Source organism: Myiozetetes cayanensis, unplaced genomic scaffold (assembly GCF_022539395.1).
Source record: "Myiozetetes cayanensis isolate MyiCay16 unplaced genomic scaffold, myiCay2020 scf10, whole genome shotgun sequence".
In the NCBI taxonomy this organism is placed as follows: domain Eukaryota; kingdom Metazoa; phylum Chordata; class Aves; order Passeriformes; family Tyrannidae; genus Myiozetetes; species Myiozetetes cayanensis.
In genome coordinates, this window is record NW_026086605.1 from 13,915,296 (window position 1) to 13,933,809 (window position 18,514).

The window sequence follows — 18,514 nt, forward strand, 5'->3', positions numbered from 1 at the left end:
CAATTTCTCCCAGACACCACAGCTCAGGTCAGCCCAAATCACCCTTGGCTGCTAAGGATACAGATGCTGGAGCCACAGTCAGGGACTGCCAGGGGCTGTGGAGGGCTTCTGGCATTGGCATGGGATCATAAGCACATGGGCATCACAAGCTCATGGACATCACTCAGCTATGACTTGAAGTGGTATTTGGGCAGGACAGGCCTGCCTGCACACACCCAGCTTCAGGGACCTGGTGGTGACAAGGACATGGAGAGCACCGGGGTCCCCAAGCAGGCTCTCACATGGCCATGCTGGGAGATGGGGATAAGCCCCCCTGCCCCTAGGTGACCCTCCAGCCTGCCAGCAGCATGGCAATGACTTCTGGCTGTCCCCAGCCTCAGCTGTGTCTCCCAGGAGTTGCCAACTCAATCATGTCACCAGCACAGGGCTACGCCTGAGGACACCTCTCTGCCCCATTGTTCATTCCCCAGCCTCTGGGCAGCAGATGGGCTGGGATGGGGCAGGGCCTGGGAACAGCAGATGATGCCAGGAGCATGGCTGTGAGCCCTAAGGGCCAGGACAGCCACCAGAGCCCAGCACATCTCCCTCTTCCATGTGTCCTCATACCCTGGCTTCCATGTCCTCAGGAAGGGTTAGAAAGGGTATCTCTTGATTGTAGCCTCAAAGTGGTTCCCTGAGGTCCCTGTGTACCAGCATTCCAAACTCAAGGGACAGGTTTGAGGCTGCAGCCCTCCCAGCCCTGCATCCTTCATTCTGGGGGACCTGTGCCACAAGAAGTCACCTCGGGGTTCCTTTAGTCTCCTCTCTCCCCTTGTCAGGATGAGCCTCCTAGGTCTAACCAGGACCCTTGGGGTCAGGGGATGCTCCCCATAGTTCATGCAGCAATGAGCCCCAAGTGCCCATGTGGCTGCCCTCTCCAGGCACGGTCCCTCTGCTCACCCACTGGCCCAGTGTCTGGACAGGGAGGGTGGCCAGCAGCTCACAGCCAAACATGCCAGGCACACTCCCCATGGCAGGGCACAGCCAGGGCAGGGGAGGAAGCCAAGGCACTGGGGCCCTTTGCAAGACTTTATTGGTTTCTAGACAGCATCACTGGAGGATTTGGGTTGGAGCCGGGACTGGGGGCTCCTGGGGCTGGAGAGGATCAGGGTTAGGGGAGCTGTGGCTGCACAGGGTGGTGTGCATGGGGAAAACCCTCTATTGCAGCCCAAGGCTGCGGCTTCCGCACCAGGAATGGGTGCAGGGAGGTCCATCCAGGTGAAATGCTCATCCTGTGCCAGCTATGCCCACGCTCCGATGTCTGGGAGCACCTGCTTGGGATCCCCTGAGGAAAGCAGAGCCAGCCCAGGGGAAAGGGAAGATCTCAGCGCTGACTGCATCTCCGGAAAGGGAGGCCCCTTCCTGTGGGGTGTCTGTGCAGCCAGTGGAGGGGAGGCTCAAAGGAAAAGTCAAGAGAGAGAAGCAGGTTCTGGGCCCAGTGTCAGGAGCGCTCGGCTGGAGGCAGGTCCGGGAGCTAAATCACACTGTCGAAGAGCTGCATGGACCGCATGATGTTCTCGTCCTGTCGGGAACAGGTGGGAAGTGGGCAAGTTGGGCACAGAACAGGAATCTGGGCAGCTCCCCCAAACTTGGCTCTAGCCTTATGGCAGCTCTGGCACATGCGTCAAGAGCCCCAGGGATTACAGGCAGTTTCCAAGCCCTGCTGGGATGCATGGCTCTTGTCATCTGTACAGGGATGACAGCACGGGTACAGTTCCCAAAGCAGATGCTCCAGCCTTGCTCCTGGGAGCTCTGGCATCATCCCCTCTCTGCCAGGAGGGAAGTGTGGGGGACAAAGGTCCCCAACAGTCAGGGTGGTGACCCAGCCCAGATAAGAGCTGCTGTTGGCTTTACCTTCTGGCAGGACTCCAGGAACTCCTCAATTGTCACCACGCCGTCCTTGTTCCGGTCCATTTTCTGCAGACAAGCACATCACAGGGGTCATGGCAGGGACAGCCCCAGCCCAGGGAGAGCCCAGTACCTCCTGCCCAGGGTGGGCACAACACACCTCTGTGCCAGCCATCCCCAGGCACTCAGCAGGACCAGCACAGCTCTGTTTCATCCTCAGTGTGAGGTGTTTTCTGCTGCACCCACTGCAGCCACTGGCTCAGTGCTGGAGCTCTGCTTCCCCAGGATATGCTCAGCTCACCTGGAAGAAGTTCTCCACATGCTCCCGGGGTGCTTCCTCCCGCATGGCCGGGTAGGTATATTTGCCCATCATGTCATAGATGGACTTCATGATGTCCAGCATTTCCTGATGGAAAGGGAAACAGGGTTGCAGGGTCAACACAGGGCTCTGTCTCCACCCAGTCCCCAACCCACACCTTTTTCGTGATGCTTCCAAAAGACCTGTGGGGTGTTCAGATGTTTTTCTGCTGTTTGTGTCCACAGTGTGGGCCATGTGTGTGCCTGCATGTGTGATAGAGCCCCAAAGCAGCAGACCCCTCATCTACCCTCCATCCCAGAGACACACCAGTGCCAAGGAGCCAGGAGGGGCATTTGCAAAGCTGAGCTCAGTTAAATATTGAGCCCCTGAGCTCTCCTCCAGAGCTCAGCCAACACTCCTGAGTCCTGTCCTTGTTCCTGACAGGTGCAGACCTGTCTGGACCCCCATCCCACCTCTTTGGTGATGCAGCCATCTTTGTTCAGGTCATAGAGGTTGAAGGCCCAGTTCAGGCGATCGTCAATGGTGCCCCGCAGGATGGTGGACAGCCCAGACACAAAGTCCTGCAAGGATGGATAAGGCAAGCAAATGGGAGTTACAGCCACAAAGGGCCTCACAGGACAGAGGGTACTGCCTTGCTTTTCCCTCCAGCAGAGGTGAACTCAACCCTAAAGCAGATGTGACCTCAGGCTGGGCTGACAAGGGAAATGTTGGTATCAAAAAGAGCCTGAGGAGAAACAATTGCTTGGCCCCATATATGTCCCACACTAGTCCCTTGAGTCACAGCACCCAAGAGGACAATGTGCACCAGAACCTACTGTTCAGCCAAAGGCTGACCAAGACCCAGCCACTGTTGTTTCTGCCAGTCTAGATATCATACAAGGCACTAACCAGAAAATACAGAAAGCCCTTTTTTTGTTGCTTTTCATTGCTTTTCTACTGCCTCTGGGAATTTAATAAACTCCACCAGGTCCTGCAAAGCTCTTCATCCATCTGCAACAGCAATGCTGCTGATCCCAGCCCCCAGTACCTGAAGAGACGTGCTCTTCCTGCCCCACTGCCATCCCATCGCCCCCTCCTTGGCCACAGCTCACCTCAAAGCTGACAGAGCCATCATGGTCGGTGTCAAAGGCATTGAAGAGGAAGCTGGCGTACGTGCTGGAGTCTGCAGGGAGAAGGGCAGTATGAGGGGCTGCTGTGTGACCCCCCGGCCTCACAGAGGCAACCGTGCAGGGCATGGGGACAGGGATGGGCACTCACCTCCCTGAGGGAAGAACTGTGAATAGATCTGCTTGAAGTTTTCTTCATTGACAATGCCACTCGGGCACTCCTGCCAGGGCCAAGCCACAGTGTCACTTCCACATTGCAGGAAGGGGGTGAGCATCCCCCTAAATCCCTGTGATTCCCTTGCTTTGCCTTGCACCCTGCCCTGCACACCTGGTAGGGTGGCTGGTAAGGCTGCTTTGAGCATCTCCCTGATTTTGTGGGCTGCACCCCTCTCTGGAGGGGCTCTGCATCCCAGGCACCCAGGAAGGGGGCTCTCTGCACCCAAGGAAATGGAACACAGGATCAGGTCTCCCCACTGAGCTCCCTGGAGGTAGGATCAGGCTGTAGCCTTATATAAACATCAACCCCAAGGTCCCAAAAGCCTTCACAAACACTGGGCACTGCCAGGTGCAAAACAACCCCGAGGAGGACATGGCAGCAGAGGTGGGGCTATCAAAGCTGGTCGAGGGGTACTCACGTTCTTGAAGCCTCGGTACAGGACCTGCAGCTCTTTTCGGGTGAACTTGGTCTGCTCCTGAAGCTGATCCAGCCCCTCGGGGCGGTGGCAAACGGTGGAGAGCTCAAACTCATCCTCAACACTGTCTGCAAGGAACCCAGGGGAAGAGAGGGCGGCTGAGGCCAGCGCTGTCCTGCCCTACCCTGTCATGTCAGGGGGTAGGAGAGGCATCTTGCACAGCACACTCTGTGCTCTCACATCTGCCCAGGGTGACACATTTTTGGGGTGCTCTGCTCAGCCAGAGTTATGTCTATGCCAGCAGGGGACACTCAGAGACACCCTAAGGGCAGACCAGGGACTGACACTGGGCAAAAGCTCCTCCAGCCTCCAGTACAGACCAGGGTGAGCAGAAAGGGGGTGTGAAACCCCTCCTGTGCTGAAACCCTCGCCTGCCTGCCTTTCTCCTCCCACCAGCACACACGTCTACCCTGTCCTGCTCCAGGGTTTGTGTCCAGCAGGAGAGTTGCCCCTCCAGAGCTCCCAGCCCCAGATGCCCCCCCAGCCTTTCTAGAGTCTGTCCTGCCCGCTGCGCCCCCACCTTCATCAATGGCTTCTCCCCACCATCTGCCAAGCTGCACAACCCCTGCCTGCAGCACCAGCACCTCCAGACCCCTCTTCAGCCAAGAGGGGCTGTGGTCCCATAGCAGGTACCCCATCTCTGTGGGACGGTTCAGCCCCTGCCCCTCCATACTCACCTTTTCCCTGGGGCGATTGGCTTGCACCGGTGGGCAGAGAGAGACCCTGACGAGGGGCTTGGACTCACCGAGGGGCCAAGCACACCCAGTGCAGGTGGTTAAGGTGGTTCTGCCCTCACTCCCTGCTCAGCCTTTTTCATCCCCCCGTCACACCCCCACCTCCAAACCGACCTTGAAGTTTGAGCAACAACCCCCCACCCCTCAAACTAGCGCCGGGAGGGTCCGGCTACCCTGAGCCTGCTCCCAAGCGGGTCTTGCCGCTGTTCATCCTGTTCACCCGGAGCTGCTCCGGGGAGCTGGAGAGGAAGAAAACCAGCCTGTCAGCAGGTGAGGACAGAGGCTGGTGCAGAGCCCACGGGATCGGGCCCCTCCAAGGCAGGATTGATCCTGACAGCCCCAAACCCAGAGCAGGGGAGAGGCGAAGGCGTCCCCTTCCCGCAGGCAGGGCCAGGGCGGAGAGCAGGCAACAGCGCCGCCGGGGACACACACACACAAAGGCAAGAAGAAGCACTTGCTTTCGCTGAGCGAGGGGATGGATTTGGGCCGGCAGCAGGGCAGCAGTTTGAGGAATCGCTGCTTCAGCGCTTTTTTAGTTTGGACTGGCGGATTGCCTGGAAGAAAGAAGGAGTCACCAAGCAGAAGAAGAGTTAACAGAGCATCAGCCCCGGTCCCGGCGGGCAGCAGGGTTGGGCACCCGGCGCGGGGTGAGTGGGGCCGGAGGCAGCACATGCAGCGTGAGGCTGGAGGAGCAGGAAGGCAAAACCCAGCCGAGGCTCTGCTCAGCCTTCCTGCTTCATCCCAGGACAAACCCGGCACGCGAATTTCCCTCCTTGGGAAGGATGGGGGTGGCAAAGGGGCAACCCTGCTGAGATACCCACACTCAGCACTTCTGCACCCCCACATCGGAGCGTGTCAGGGAGCACTGGAGACACTCAGGCACCCAGAAACCCATGAGATGGCAGAGCTGGACTCTGCCCTTTAACCTTGAGGACAAATATCTGCTCCCTGGGGACCGTCCCCATGGGGCAGTGCAGGGAGATGGGGTAGGATGAAGCCCAGGAAACAGCCTTTGGCTGAGCCAGGGCATTGCATCCTCCTCAAGCTCAGGCTGGGTTTGATCCTGTTGGCACCTGAGAGCTGAAGGCAAAGCATGCACCGAACCCTGCCATGCAGCCCAGACTGCAGCATGCACACCCACCCCAGCACAGCACTGGCACCCGAGGCCAGGGACCTGCTTTGAGACAGCCAGGAGGGATATAGGACTCAGGGCTTTGCCTTGGCCAGGCTAGGGGTAGGATGAGGTGCTCCCCACACCAGCCTGGCCCATGACCATCACATCCAAGTGGCCCTGCATAAACAGTAGGTCCCCTCACTGCACTGACCCACGTGCCACACCCTATTCCCCCATTTGGACCCCAATGACTTTTCTAAGCCCCATCTCTCCCACCTGGTATTGCCCCATGGCTGCAGACCCGCTCCCTCCCTTCCCACAGTGCCTCAAGCCAGCAAACTCAGCACAGGACTAATGCTGCAGGTGGGGAAGGGAGGAAGAGGAGGGGATGAAGGCCATGCCAGGCTCCAGCCCCCAAAGGGAGGCAGACAGCAGCATGGGGCACAAATGATATGAAAGGTGCAAAGTCCCTTTGGGTCTCTGGTGACACTGCGTTTGGTCCAAGCATCCTGGACATCTGCAAAGAGCAGGTCACAATGCCTCTGCATCCCAAACCCTGGGTTTGGAGTTGTTCCTCTAGGGCGCCAGCAAATGGGGCTTCTCTAGCAGCTTTCTCAGCCTTGGGGGGCTAAGATGAGCCCCAGATGCCAGAGAAATGGCGTTGCATGGTACCCAGCTCCATGACAGGGACATGAGTCTGCATCCAGTAGCTGCAGCCAGGCAGGTAAGGCTTCTGAGTGCCCACAGGCAGGACCTGGGACCATTTGAGATCACATCAATGCAGCAGGGCTGGGGTAGGCAGATCCATCATTCTGGGGGATGGAGAACAGCTCCAGGAGGTCATTGTCCTAGTAGGACATCACACAAAGCCACTCAGAGAGGAAAACTCTCCCAAAGGAAGTGTCATCCACAGCAGGATGCCAGGGATGTGCAAACACATAGGAATGAACAAATGCACCCCCTGGCATTTGCCAGGGGGTAACAGGCAAGAGTGAGGACCAGGATCGTGGCACTGGCATAAAAGGACAACCTGGCTCCTGTCTGCTCTGGGGTTTGCAGGCAGGAGAGGAAAGAGGATTCTTCCTTCCTAGAAGTGGGCATCAGCTGTGCATAAACAATGATTTTGTCCCAAATATGTTTCCAGGGCCTTATTTTGCAGAGGGAAAGGGAAATTGCACCTTTCAGCTTTCCGAGGATGCTTTGCAGCCAGGTCCCTCCAACAGAGCGGAGCTGTGGGAACAGACCTGGTAGGGAAGAGTGTCCTCTTTGCCCAGGAGAAGGAGAAGGGACAGGATGGGCAGAGCAACACCCAATGCCAGGGTGAAGGACCAGGGAGGGAGCAGGGCAGGAGGGAAACCACACAGCGAGAGAGATGCAACAGAGAGTAAACTGTGGTTGGACTCACAAGGGCAGCAGGTATAGGCACGTGCAGTAGGTCAGGTCAGGTGCAAGTTACACTTTAGTTTGTTATAAAGAAGGAAAAAGAAAAAAAAATAAAGAACATGGGAGTTTGCTTAAGGAGGAAACCAAAGGGGGCCCAATTTCAGGATCCCCAGGGCAGGGGAGGGAGCATGTTCAGCACATGCAGCTTAACAATAGGAGAGGAGTGACCAGGGCTGGGGCTTTGCTGTCCTGGCTTTGGTGTACCCAAAGGCTCTGCTGGGTAGGACACACCATCCCCTTTCTGTCCCCAGCATCCAAACCACAAGCAAATCTGGGGGCTCCCCCTTGCTGGGAAACAGCTCTGCCCAAAGACCAGGAGCGGAGCACAACCACGTGCTGCCACTGCGCACAAGGGACGTCTGCAGCACCAAGCTCTGTCCATGCCAGGAACAGCTCCCTTTCCAAATACCTCCCTGCTCTCCAGCCTTCTGCAAGGGCCATCCAGAGGCTGGCACAGAACAAGCCAACAGAAAGGGCTGGCAGTGTTTTATCTGCGGCGGGAGGGCTGCCGGGTTAAGCGGCTTGTCGCTTCCCATGCATCACTCCACAGCCTGGCAACTTCAAAATACACACACACACACATAGACTGAGCCTCCATCCTTGGGCAGCACAAGAAGGGGAAGGGATTTCCCATTCCCACCTCCCTGTCCTCCCCAGAGCCACAGCCACCAGTGTCCTCTCAGGGGCAGCTGGCTGAGAAGACTAATAGCAGACCCCTTCCACAGCACCCTCCTGCTAGAAAAGACCCTACAATAACAAACCAACAGGCAGTGCCAAACAACCCCCATCACTCTCCTCTTAATAAATGCATCATCATGATGGGTGGAAAATGTGCATCCCACAACAGCAAAACCCCCTACAGTGTTCCCAGCTCAGCTCCCAGGCATGGCACCATTCCAGGAGGGAAGCAGAGCACCAGCAGCCCACCAGTCATGTAGCCTCACAGCCCTTGCTTGGCTCCATGGGACAACACTGGGTCAGTCAGCAGGTCAGGAGGAGCTGGTACCCCAAGGCCGATCTGTCCCAGCACTCTGCCCTAGGAGCAGGGCTGGGGTGGCTCAAGGCTGCAGGGCGAGAGGAGCCTCTGCCTTTTCAGACAGCCTGGCAGCATAGGGAAGAGGTCAACAGCTCCCAGAATACATTCTTTTCTGTAAAAGAGCCTCTATCGCCTTCCAGAGCATCACCTTTTCCTTAGAGGCCAGAGGCAACTCCCCAGGCTCCCCCTGCCAGGCCATGGCACTGGGTCCATCTGGGCAGCAGTGCTGAACACAGCTGCCCCTAAAATCTGTGGCTGACAATCATCCTTGTGCAAGGCTCAGCTCCAAGCAGGATACCTCAGCCCCCAGCTCTGCCCACCCCTGGCAGTGCCCAGCCTCAGACAGTGCCACCAACCACAGCTCTCTGGGGTCTGCAGTGAAAGCTGGCAGGAGGAAGAGAGAGCGAGTTCCCCCAGCCACCCTGGAGGATGTCAGGATGGGTCCCACCAGCAGCAGCTCTGCAAATGACCCTCATCAGTCAGCAGTGACAGAGCCAAGTGTAATGAAGGTGCCTTGCAGCAGCCACAGGGGCTAGACAGTCATCCATCAGGGGAATGAAATCAGAGCTGGCATCTCCCAGGGCCAGACAGAGAGTCCCTGTTTCCGGGGGGTGGAACGGGGCAGTCTCAGCCTGGACACACAGACCTGGGAGGAGCAAAGCTGCCAAGTTAAACCTGTGGTTCATGGGACAGCAGAGGCTCAGGCCCAGATATTGCCCAGTGCCAGAGGGAGGAGCAGCTGCACGACCCTTGTGCTGAGCAGATCCCGAAAGGAGAAGGTAGGGCCATGGGCCAGAGGGGGCTGCAGAGCAGGGCTTACGGCAGTGCTGTCCCCATTCCCACCCCCAGCCCATGACAGTGCTCCCAGACAGCCTGGATGTACCCAAAGGAGATGCTGGCAGAATAGTAATTTCTTCAGGCCACACCATGTACGAAATTTTGCAAACAGGGAATGGGTCAGGATACAGGTGCCAAGGGACTGTGGAGCACAGGGGTTCTCCAAATGGAGCAGGTAAGGCTGCAGGAATGGAACAGCTATGTGCATCACCCTGCTACAAAACCCACACACAGGGACACATCCCATCACAGGAACATCTCTGGCAGCATGAACCATGGCACATCCAGGGTGCCAGAGAAGCTACCCAAAAAAATGCCCCAGCAGAGCAGCAGCTCCTCTTGGCTGCAAGCACCATGATTCATATGAGAACTGGTGCTCTGCATACCCATTATGCAGATGCCCTCTCCAGTAAGGCACAGGGACAAATCCTGGACATGCCCAGCCACAGCCCAGCCAGATCTCAGGCAGCTCAGGGACATCCTCCATGACAAGGGGTTTGAAAGCACCTCATGGGCAAAGTGCCTTCCTCTCCTCCCGTCCTTCTGCTCAGCCTCTGATCACTCCTATCCACACATCCTCCTATCACAGCTCCCACTCCAAGATCTGGATACCCAAGGGGATGTGATCTATAGTCCATTTATCTCACAGCATCCCCAGTGCCAGCGAGGAGGCAGAGAGGATGGAGGCAAAGAAACCCCAAATCACACTCACGCAGTCTGTTGGCAGCCCTTGTCTGAGCAGGGACTGTCTGTGGCACAGCTGAGGAAGGCAGCCAAAGGAAACAAGGCAGCAGCACCGGGCAGCTCCCTGCACTCCCACCCTCACCAGGCACAACCAAGAGGTCGTGTATCCATTGCTCTAACATATTTTGGGTCCTCTTCTTTGGCCACACCCAGCCCTGTCCTCAACACCCACCTGCCAATCCAGGAAGCTCAACACCCACAGCAGCCTCTTCCCTCCCCAGTCCTGGCACAGCCCCACAGAGAGGGCAAAGGGGCTCTAGCCTCTTTTCCCATGTTCCCCCCATAGCCACCAATTCCTGTAGCAGTGGGAAAGCTTTGTCCTACATGGTGCTGCACCCCACATCTGTTGCTCTTTTTCCCAGCTCCCACTCATCTCCCCAGTTACCTGCAGCTCTTTTTCCCATCATCTGATAGAGACTGGCCCTCTACAAACCATTTCCCCCAGACTCCAATAGTCCAAACAGTCCCCATCCCCCAGAAGCCCACAGATCACTCCATCCCAGTACCTCCAGAGCCAGAATTTCCCCACCCCAACTTTCTAGCATCCTGCACCAAACATCACATGTTTCAGTGTCCCCAAATAATCCCACCCAATATCCCAACATTCTGAAACATCCCCAGACACCCTCATTTCCCCAGCTCTCTGCACCCTAATGATGCCAGACACCTTAGACACCCTAATGCACCCCCAAATACCCCAAACCACACTAATCCTTCCAACCTCCCCCAGGCACCCTGCAGCCCTTGGGACAGGAGAAGCACCTCCATCACAATATCCCCATCTCATCGCAACCCCATCCCTGTCCCCATCCAGGGCACCTCCCCTGGCCAGGTTGATGATGCCCAAGGCGTGGAGTAGCTTGAGGCTGGAGCAGAGCAGCAGGATGATGCCCACCATTTGCAGCCCCTGAAGTTCCCAGGCAGCCTCAGCAGCCGACATGACCCCAATGCACAGCCCCAGCAGGCAACTGGTCTGGCAGCAACAGACCCAGCAAGGGAAGAGAGGGGAGGGCAGGGGAGGAGAGGCCTGCCTTGGCCCTCCCTCCCCTCTGGAGTCCCTTGGGGCACCCAGGCCACAGGGGAGGAGAGAGCCCACGGAACTGCCCAAGGGACTGAGAAGTGCCCGGGGCACCCCTGCACTACACAGAGTGGCACAGGCACCCCACAAAGGGGTGCAGAACTGGCACAAATGGCTATGTGTAGGAGGTTCAGCTGCACCTGACTGCCACCCTAACAGCAGCTTATGGTGGCACTGAACAGTATTCTAGGGACTCTCAAGCTTATCACTCACTCCTGGGATAGTGCTGCCACCCAGCCCAGGGACCAGCCCTGCCTACTACAACTCCTCTGCCCCATTGCAAACCATCAAACCCTCCTCCCAACAGTGCCCCTTTCATGCACCCACAGCATGGCACGAGTTCTCTGCCACGGAGCTCAGCCTTGTCAGCTGATCACCTCCACGGACACCTGCCATCCTCATCTCTTCCCTTATCATGTCCTGGGGGGAACATCTGCATCTGGGCACCAGCAAGTCCGCCACAGTCACAGCTGGGGGCTGCCAGCCCTGGATATCTTGCTTGCTGCTGGAAGGAAACGTGCCCCACAGGGTGCTGGCTGGAGGGAGGGAAGCAGGTCAGGGCAGACAGCCAGGATGGGGGCTCCCTGCAGCCCACCCAAAACCCTGCCTTGTGGGCAGCAGGACAGAGACCCCAGCGTGGCAACAGGGATTATTAGGAAGTCCTTCTTAGCTGGATGTCTATGCATCTCTCACCAAAAATCTGCTTCTGATCTGGCCACAGCCTGCCCTAGCAGTACAGCAAGTCCCAGGGCAGGCATCCATGGGGAATGAGACATTATCCTGCATCCCTGGGAGGCAGTGCTGCAGCCAAGCATGGATGGCACATCAGACCTCCTGCTACCTGCACTCCAGGGACCACAACTTCATACATCCCAGTCCAGGGCACCTCTATTCCCACCTGTGCCCAGTCTTGGGGTCTAGTCCTGTCCTTCATAGAGAAGAGGTGAAGGAGACCCCACTGAGCTCCCACAACACCCAACACAACTCTGTGCTAGAGAGCCCCAGCCTCTCCCATTAGACTTCGAGGTTTCACCCTCCACCAGCAAGCATGGATACAGAGAAGGGTTGTCCCAACAGACTCCTTTGCTCTCTAGATTTACTGCTTTTTCTCCAGCCTGTGATTTTCTCACCTTCCTGTGGCTGAGTGATCTCCTTACTCCTCAGTCTGCTGGCTCAGAGCCCGTCTCTGAGGTAGGACACAGCAGAGAAGGGGCCCTGCTCTATGTCCAGCTGGGTCCCCTTGCTCCCCTCTCCAGGCACATCAGCAACAGCAAGAGCAAGCCAGGCCAGAGGGAATTCAGAGGGAAGCAATGTGAAAAGTGATTAACACAAGGCCGGAGGGAAAAGAGATTCAACAAGCTAATTAGGTCTGGCTGGGCTGAGCAGGACGTGTCACCATGCAGCAACAGAGGCACAGGGCACACCGTGGGTGCTTGGGGACCTTGGGGAGCTCAGGGCTGGGAGAGCTGCCCTGCCCTGGCAGTGACAGCCAAGGAGACCCAGGACCAAGTCCCCTTCTACCCCTGCTTCACCCTCTCTAGGTAGGGTGAGACAGTGCATCCCATCCTGTGTTCGCAGGGATGACCAGGTATGACATCCCTCAGTGTGGAGCATGTGCAAGAGGCTCCACAGAGGGGAGATCTTCTTCTCCAGGATCCCAGTCCTGACAGGATGTGGCTCAGCTACAGCCTGACTCAGAGTGTAGAGCCATGCTGGGATCCAAGTTCAGGGCCTGATCACAGCTGCCACACATCCCTGCTCCTTTCCCTCCTTTGCAAGCCCTCACCATGAGCCAGAAGCTCTATCCTGATTCAGCCACTAGACCCTGCCCAGCCCAAGAGCCAGCTGAAAAACCTGTTATCCCCTGGAAAAGGAAAGGCAAGGGTTAAATCCACTGCACATTGGGAAATCTCTGATGCACCCTAGGGAACCCCGAACTTCAACCTGGAGCACCTGCAGCTGTCCTTGGCTAGATTTCAAAGATCCACAGCCCTGCAGCCAGCCTGCCTTCACCTCTGGGGTCTGTCAAACCCACCAGGCTGGATGATGCCTTGAGACCAGGGACCACAGCATCACATCCCTAAAGGCCAGTCCCTCCTTCAGCCACAATGCAACACTCCTGCCAAAGGGGTTCCTGGAAAGCAGGGCTTGGCAAGGGGCTTTGCTCTCACCAGCACCTCAGGAATGCTCACTTTCTCCCCTCTCTGGAGGAACCCTCACCCTGAGCCAGCCATCAGGAGGTGTCCATTCTGCTCGCTGCCACCACCCTCCTGCCTGGCATATTTGGGGTGCTGGTGGCACCCAGACAGGCTGCCACCCCCTCTCATTTCTCCCCAGACTCTGGAGGGGTTTGGTACCGTCCCCAACCCTGCTTCCCACTCCACATCCCCGGCTCTGGGACAGCAGCAGCACTCCCCGAACGAAGGCAGGGGCCAGCTCACCCCGTGTTGGGGGCTCTCCAAGATCCCCCCAGTCCTGCCTGCCCCTGTACAGACCCTGACCAGCCGAGGCAGGAACAGTCCTGGGCAGGCACCAATTATCCTGCCAACAGCAATCTGCAGCTTCATCTAATATTAATCTGAGGCTGAGCTACGCTGGTGGCTCTCCCGCCTTTTCCTTCCCACCATCCCCCCTCCCAGCCAGGACCAATTGCTCCACTCTGAATTATTGATGCTGCACTTCAGGAGCCAAAATTGATAGCGTTTCTCTCTGCCTGCCCCATCCCAAGTGCTTGGCCAAAGCAGGCTCTTGGCAGAGGGCTGGGACCCCCCTGCATGGCTCTTCCAGGAGATACTCAGAGGTGGGGACAGGCACAGTGGCACAGGGCAGACATGGAGTGACACAGTCCATCATTGATTATCCAGCTGGTAAACAACATCAGTTCCAGCATCAACAGCCCTGGAGATCCTGGAGCACAGTGCACTCATGGGAGACGCTCCATTGCTGCTGCCAGACAGTGGCTGTGCCTGTGCCACCAAGGCTGTGGCGGGGGTCCAAGGGGACAGAATGCCAAGCAGACAGGACAAGAGGGTCCAGACAATCAGCACTTCTGTCCAAGCCCTTGCTCAGAGAAGAGACAGCTCCAAGTGGAGGACAGTCTGCTTAGGGCCTCATCCAGCTGAGTTTGGGAACCCACTAAGCCTGAAGTTCCCCCAGGGGCAGACAGAGTCTGTCTGCAAGATGCTCCTGCTTAACCCATCTCCAGGGCTTGGGCATTTTTCTGGTCCCCTCTGGATGTGTTCCATTCCCAGCCCACCACTGTGGTGGCAGGACACCTCCCAGCACAATCTATCCACGGGACAAACCAGCACAGCCTGGGCAGAGAGACAACCACAGGCAGAAGACCAGCAGGGGACCAGCCAGAGCAGGGGAAGCACAGCAGGCAGCATCGATGGCTCTGGAGCAGGTGGCGGAGCCCCGTGTCCATTAGCAGAGCTGAGCCATTAGTGTTTGGTTTCAGGCTCTTTGCGGTCTCTGGGCTGTCACTGTCGACCGAGCCGTGGCTTGTAAACAACCCCTGAAGTGGACACAGCGTTTCCCAGCCCCAGACATTGCCTGGGACCTTCCACAGAGAGCAAAATCTCCTACCTGCTGCCTCTCAAGTCGAGGGGGGAAGTGACCCATGCAACAGCATCTCACCTCCATCCCAAAACACTTCCATTCACACACAGAACTCTTCACAGAGTGCCCAGGGCTCAGCTCAGCCTCGGCCAATTTTTGTCCCTCAGGCAATATGCTTCCCTCTCCTCTGAACACCTTTAGGCAATGGGAGCAGCTGCTGGCAATTCAGGGCACCTGGGTCCCATTCTCACTGCCACAGCTGGGGTGCATCTCCAGCCAGGCCAGCGACAGCTCCCCAGCATGGGAATGTAGGTAGCTGGGGACAGGCATGCCACTGTCCCCCCTGGAGGAGTGATAGCTGATGAGGACAAGGCTGGACACAGGACACTCCGTCTCCATTCTCCTGCCCTGTCCCAGGCCAGCAAAAAGTCACTTGCAGGTGGATGAGAAGTGTGCCCCAGGGAACAGAGGAGCCACACCAGGCAAGAAGTGGCCCCTGCCTTGTCCTATACCCCTCAGCAGGGTTGCTGCAGAAGCTGGGAGGCTCTCTGTCTCCATGCTTTCCACCACACCTGAGAGCTGTAGAATGGCTGCAGTCAATACCTGCTTTAGTCCAAAGCTTTGGGCAGCTACACGGGGAAGGGGAAGGCACCCCCCAAATCACCAGAAGAACTGGGGAGGGGGGTCCAACCTGGGCACAGTCAGCGTGCCCTCCCCTGGGGTTCACAAGGCAGGATGTTTGCCAGGCCAGCTCCTGCTTCAGTTTCCTTCCTGGTATGATCCACCCACCATGCTTTCCCGTCCTGCGAGCAGGTTTTCAAGATCAGAAGGAGAGATCCCCCCATTTGCTCCTTCCCTCCCCACCCCCAGGCACAGCCGACCCACAGGTGCAACCCAAGGGTGCTGCCGGGGAGTGCTCTGGCACTGTTTGTGGAGGGGAGCCAGCAATCACCACTACACCCAGCCCGTGTGAGAGTCAGCACTGGAGAACCAGAGCAGAGCATCCCAGGGTACCAGTGGACCAGGGAAACTGTCTGTCACCCCCTCACCCAGTGCCCTGATGCCAGGGGCTGGGCAGGCTGCAGCATCCTTCAGATGGGTGTGTGCAGGTATGGGCAGGGTTGGGGAGACCCTTCACACAAACTCTCTGGGAGCCCAGGGAGCACCCAGTCAAACAGTCCTGACCTCCCTCCCACCATGCACAGGGTCCCAAGAGCGGATCCAGATTCCAACAAGTGTGTCCTGCGCACACCACTCAGCATCTCGCACTGCCCGGCCCCAGCTGGACACCCCCTCTGTGTCCCTCCATCCTGCTCAAGGGCCACAGGGGGCCCTGGGGAGAGCCAGGAGCAGGGAGGCCAGAGGTGCCCATTGTGCCTGAGCCTGGCTGCTCCACAAACTGAACTCTGACACCTCGTGCACAGAGTGAGGTGACCATTGTCTCTGGTAACATCTGGGTCCTGTAGAGGTGCCGGAAAACACCCTGGTGCCCATATGCACACTTACACACAGTCCCAGCCCACAACACCCCAGCACACATCAAAGTCACCCCTATACAGCAGACACCCTGCCAGCCCTGTCCCCTCCCCACATCCTCAGCCACTGGGACAGGCAGGATACCCCACTCCTTGCATCCTATGCTCCTACAAGCAGTAGACGATCACCACGTCCCAGGACTCTCTCACTCTTTCATGGATGCAGCACTCTTGGAGCATCCTTGGAGGCAGCTCTGGACACCCACTGCCTGCCCCTCGTGTTCCCAGATGCGCCAGCACCGCCCACACCCGTTACCTTCCAAGGACACAGGCTCGAAGAGGCCAAATTGCTCCAGCACCTTGACGAAGAGGACCAAGACCACCAGCACCGCGATCATCTCAAGGCCTTCCAGGTTCATGGTGGGGGTGTCTCATGGCCCCTCACTCCCCCGCCCCTCCCCACCACAGTCCTGGAGCCCTGTCACCCCAGCACCACAGCCGCCAGGCCACGCATCCCCAGGGACACCTGCCCCTGTCCCTGGGGGGGGATCAGCTGTCACCCTTCTGCTCAGGGGCACCCGCCATCGGCTGAGGGCAAGCGAGGGGTCAGCGGGAGGCTGTGGCGGGCGGCTCAAGGAGCCACGGCCGAGAGCCCAGGCAGAGCAGGGCTGTGTCTGCGAGTAAGGGTGGAGAGAGGCCAAGTGGAGGGAGGCGTGGGGGGTGGCGGGCATGGGGGGGTTGAGGGGGGAAGGAGGCATGCCCTCCCATTCCAATGACACCACCTCCATCGATTTGCTTAATGCAGTTGCTAGGGAAACGGGCCACAGATATTAAAAGGCACTCAGTTCCCAGGGGGGGACACGGGGAGGGGCAGGACAATGGGCACTGGCTAAACATCCAGGATGGGAATGACTCAGATTTGTCCTCTGTGCCCCAGACACATGATTGCCCCACGGGGATCAACATGGCTGAGCATCATGGGAAGGTGTGGGGCAACAACTTCATCTGCCCCATTTCCAAACAGGCAGATGGGTCCAGCTGTTTTGGTGGGAGCACTAAGGGGAGATGCAAAGCAGGGCTGTGGGAACGGGTGAGAGCAGAGGCTGTGGTGCAGGATGCCCAAGACACTGCCAGACCCACAGGCGGTGCACCAATGACCAGGAGAGGAGAAGATTCAGGGATGCAGTGGGACTAAGGGACCCAGCCAAGGTCACAGAGCAGCTGGAAACAGAGGGTGAACCCAGACATCAGTGTACTTCAAGCACACATCCACACACTGCCAACAGGGCTAAATTTAGTTCCTCTGCTTTTTTTTTAACAGAATTCCAGCCATGTCCTGGCTGCTCAATTACAGTCCACAGGGATCACTGGGGAGCCAGGTGTCCGCTGGTCCCTGCCTATCACCAGGGCTCAACACCCTTGGGGTGCACAGCTTCCCCCAGGAACACCGCTGTCACTGCCCATCTCCACGTGGAGAATTCCCACATGGCACACAAAACAAGATCAGTTTTAACTCCAGCACCAGTGTGGCAGGCAGGGAGCAGGGCTGCCCCCCATGCTACCACTGCTCCCCACCCTGCACAGTTCCCCCCAGGTGCAAGGTCAGCTGCCCCAGGCAGAGGTGGAGTGGCCATGCCCAGGCTATGGGGCACACCTCCTGCCCAGCTCTAGGGCCCTACTGCCTCCACAAAGGGGCCTGCTGACAGGACTGGGGCAGAAATCCCCTTTTCTCCCTACTATCTTTGTGCTGGGTGAGAAATATGTCACCAGGGGAAGAAATGTCACCCTGAGAGGCCGGCGGGGAGAAAGGGATGGCAGAGGTGCTGGCTGTTACTGGCAAGAGCTCCCAGCAGGGCTGCCTCACACCAATCCCCCCAAGAACCCCCATATCCAGCCCAGAAGGCTGCAGGTTTGTCCCTTGGCATGGGACAGAGAGGGCTGGTGCCTCAGTTGCAGGTCATGGCATGGCCAGGCTATCTAGTGGCTCCGTGCCACCAGGCTCAGCATCTCCTGCCCACTTGGGATGTGCTCCCAAGGCTCTAATGCCAGCAGAAGATACCAGTGATGCATCAGAGGTGTCTTGAGGAGAAAGCTGAAACTTTTCCCTGGGGAAACATCTCTCAGGCTGGAAGTTTTCAGACTTGATATTTCCTTTTCTTGGAAAGAGGCAAGTTTCCAGGCACTGAGGCTGAATTTCATGTGGCTGCCTCCCAGTTTTGCCCCGAGTCAGTCCCTCCAGGCCAGGGTGGTACAGACCTGTTGCACTCTCAGAGAAAGTTTCCCACTGATGCCAACTGCATTTTTAAAGCCATTTTTCTTGCTAAACCCCAGTTACAACCCATTACCTCCTCAAGCCTCCAGCAGCTCCCAGTGCCAATGCCTGTCCTGCACACTGTGGGTCTATTTTTGCAACCTAGTTTTGACCAGATACAGAGCAAGAGGAGTCCTTCCAGCCTGAGACAGGGCTTGTCCCAGCAAAGAGGGTTTG

At 57.7% G+C, this 18,514-nt stretch overlaps 1 protein-coding gene across 4 annotated transcripts in view; it reads right to left on the bottom strand.

Moving 5' to 3' along the window:
- Positions 1 to 689: 689 nt before the first annotated feature.
- Positions 690 to 18,514, bottom strand: part of KCNIP2 (potassium voltage-gated channel interacting protein 2) — a 43,907-nt gene continuing 26,082 nt past the window's right edge. For 2 of the 4 annotated variants that reach the window (XM_050339466.1, XM_050339485.1), the window contains exons 2-9: positions 5,197 to 5,292; positions 3,948 to 4,072; positions 3,464 to 3,533; positions 3,298 to 3,368; positions 2,659 to 2,766; positions 2,189 to 2,293; positions 1,894 to 1,956; positions 690 to 1,561 (exon numbers count right to left, since the gene is read on the bottom strand). In XM_050339466.1, the coding sequence (XP_050195423.1) occupies positions 1,514 to 1,561; positions 1,894 to 1,956; positions 2,189 to 2,293; positions 2,659 to 2,766; positions 3,298 to 3,368; positions 3,464 to 3,533; positions 3,948 to 4,072; positions 5,197 to 5,292 (686 nt within the window). In that variant the 3' untranslated portion in view covers positions 690 to 1,513. Of the gene's footprint in view, positions 1,562 to 1,893; positions 1,957 to 2,188; positions 2,294 to 2,658; positions 2,767 to 3,297; positions 3,369 to 3,463; positions 3,534 to 3,947; positions 4,073 to 5,196; positions 5,293 to 16,342; positions 16,446 to 18,514 lie in introns of those variants that run through there. The other 2 variants (XM_050339490.1, XM_050339475.1) reach the window with 2 other exon arrangements.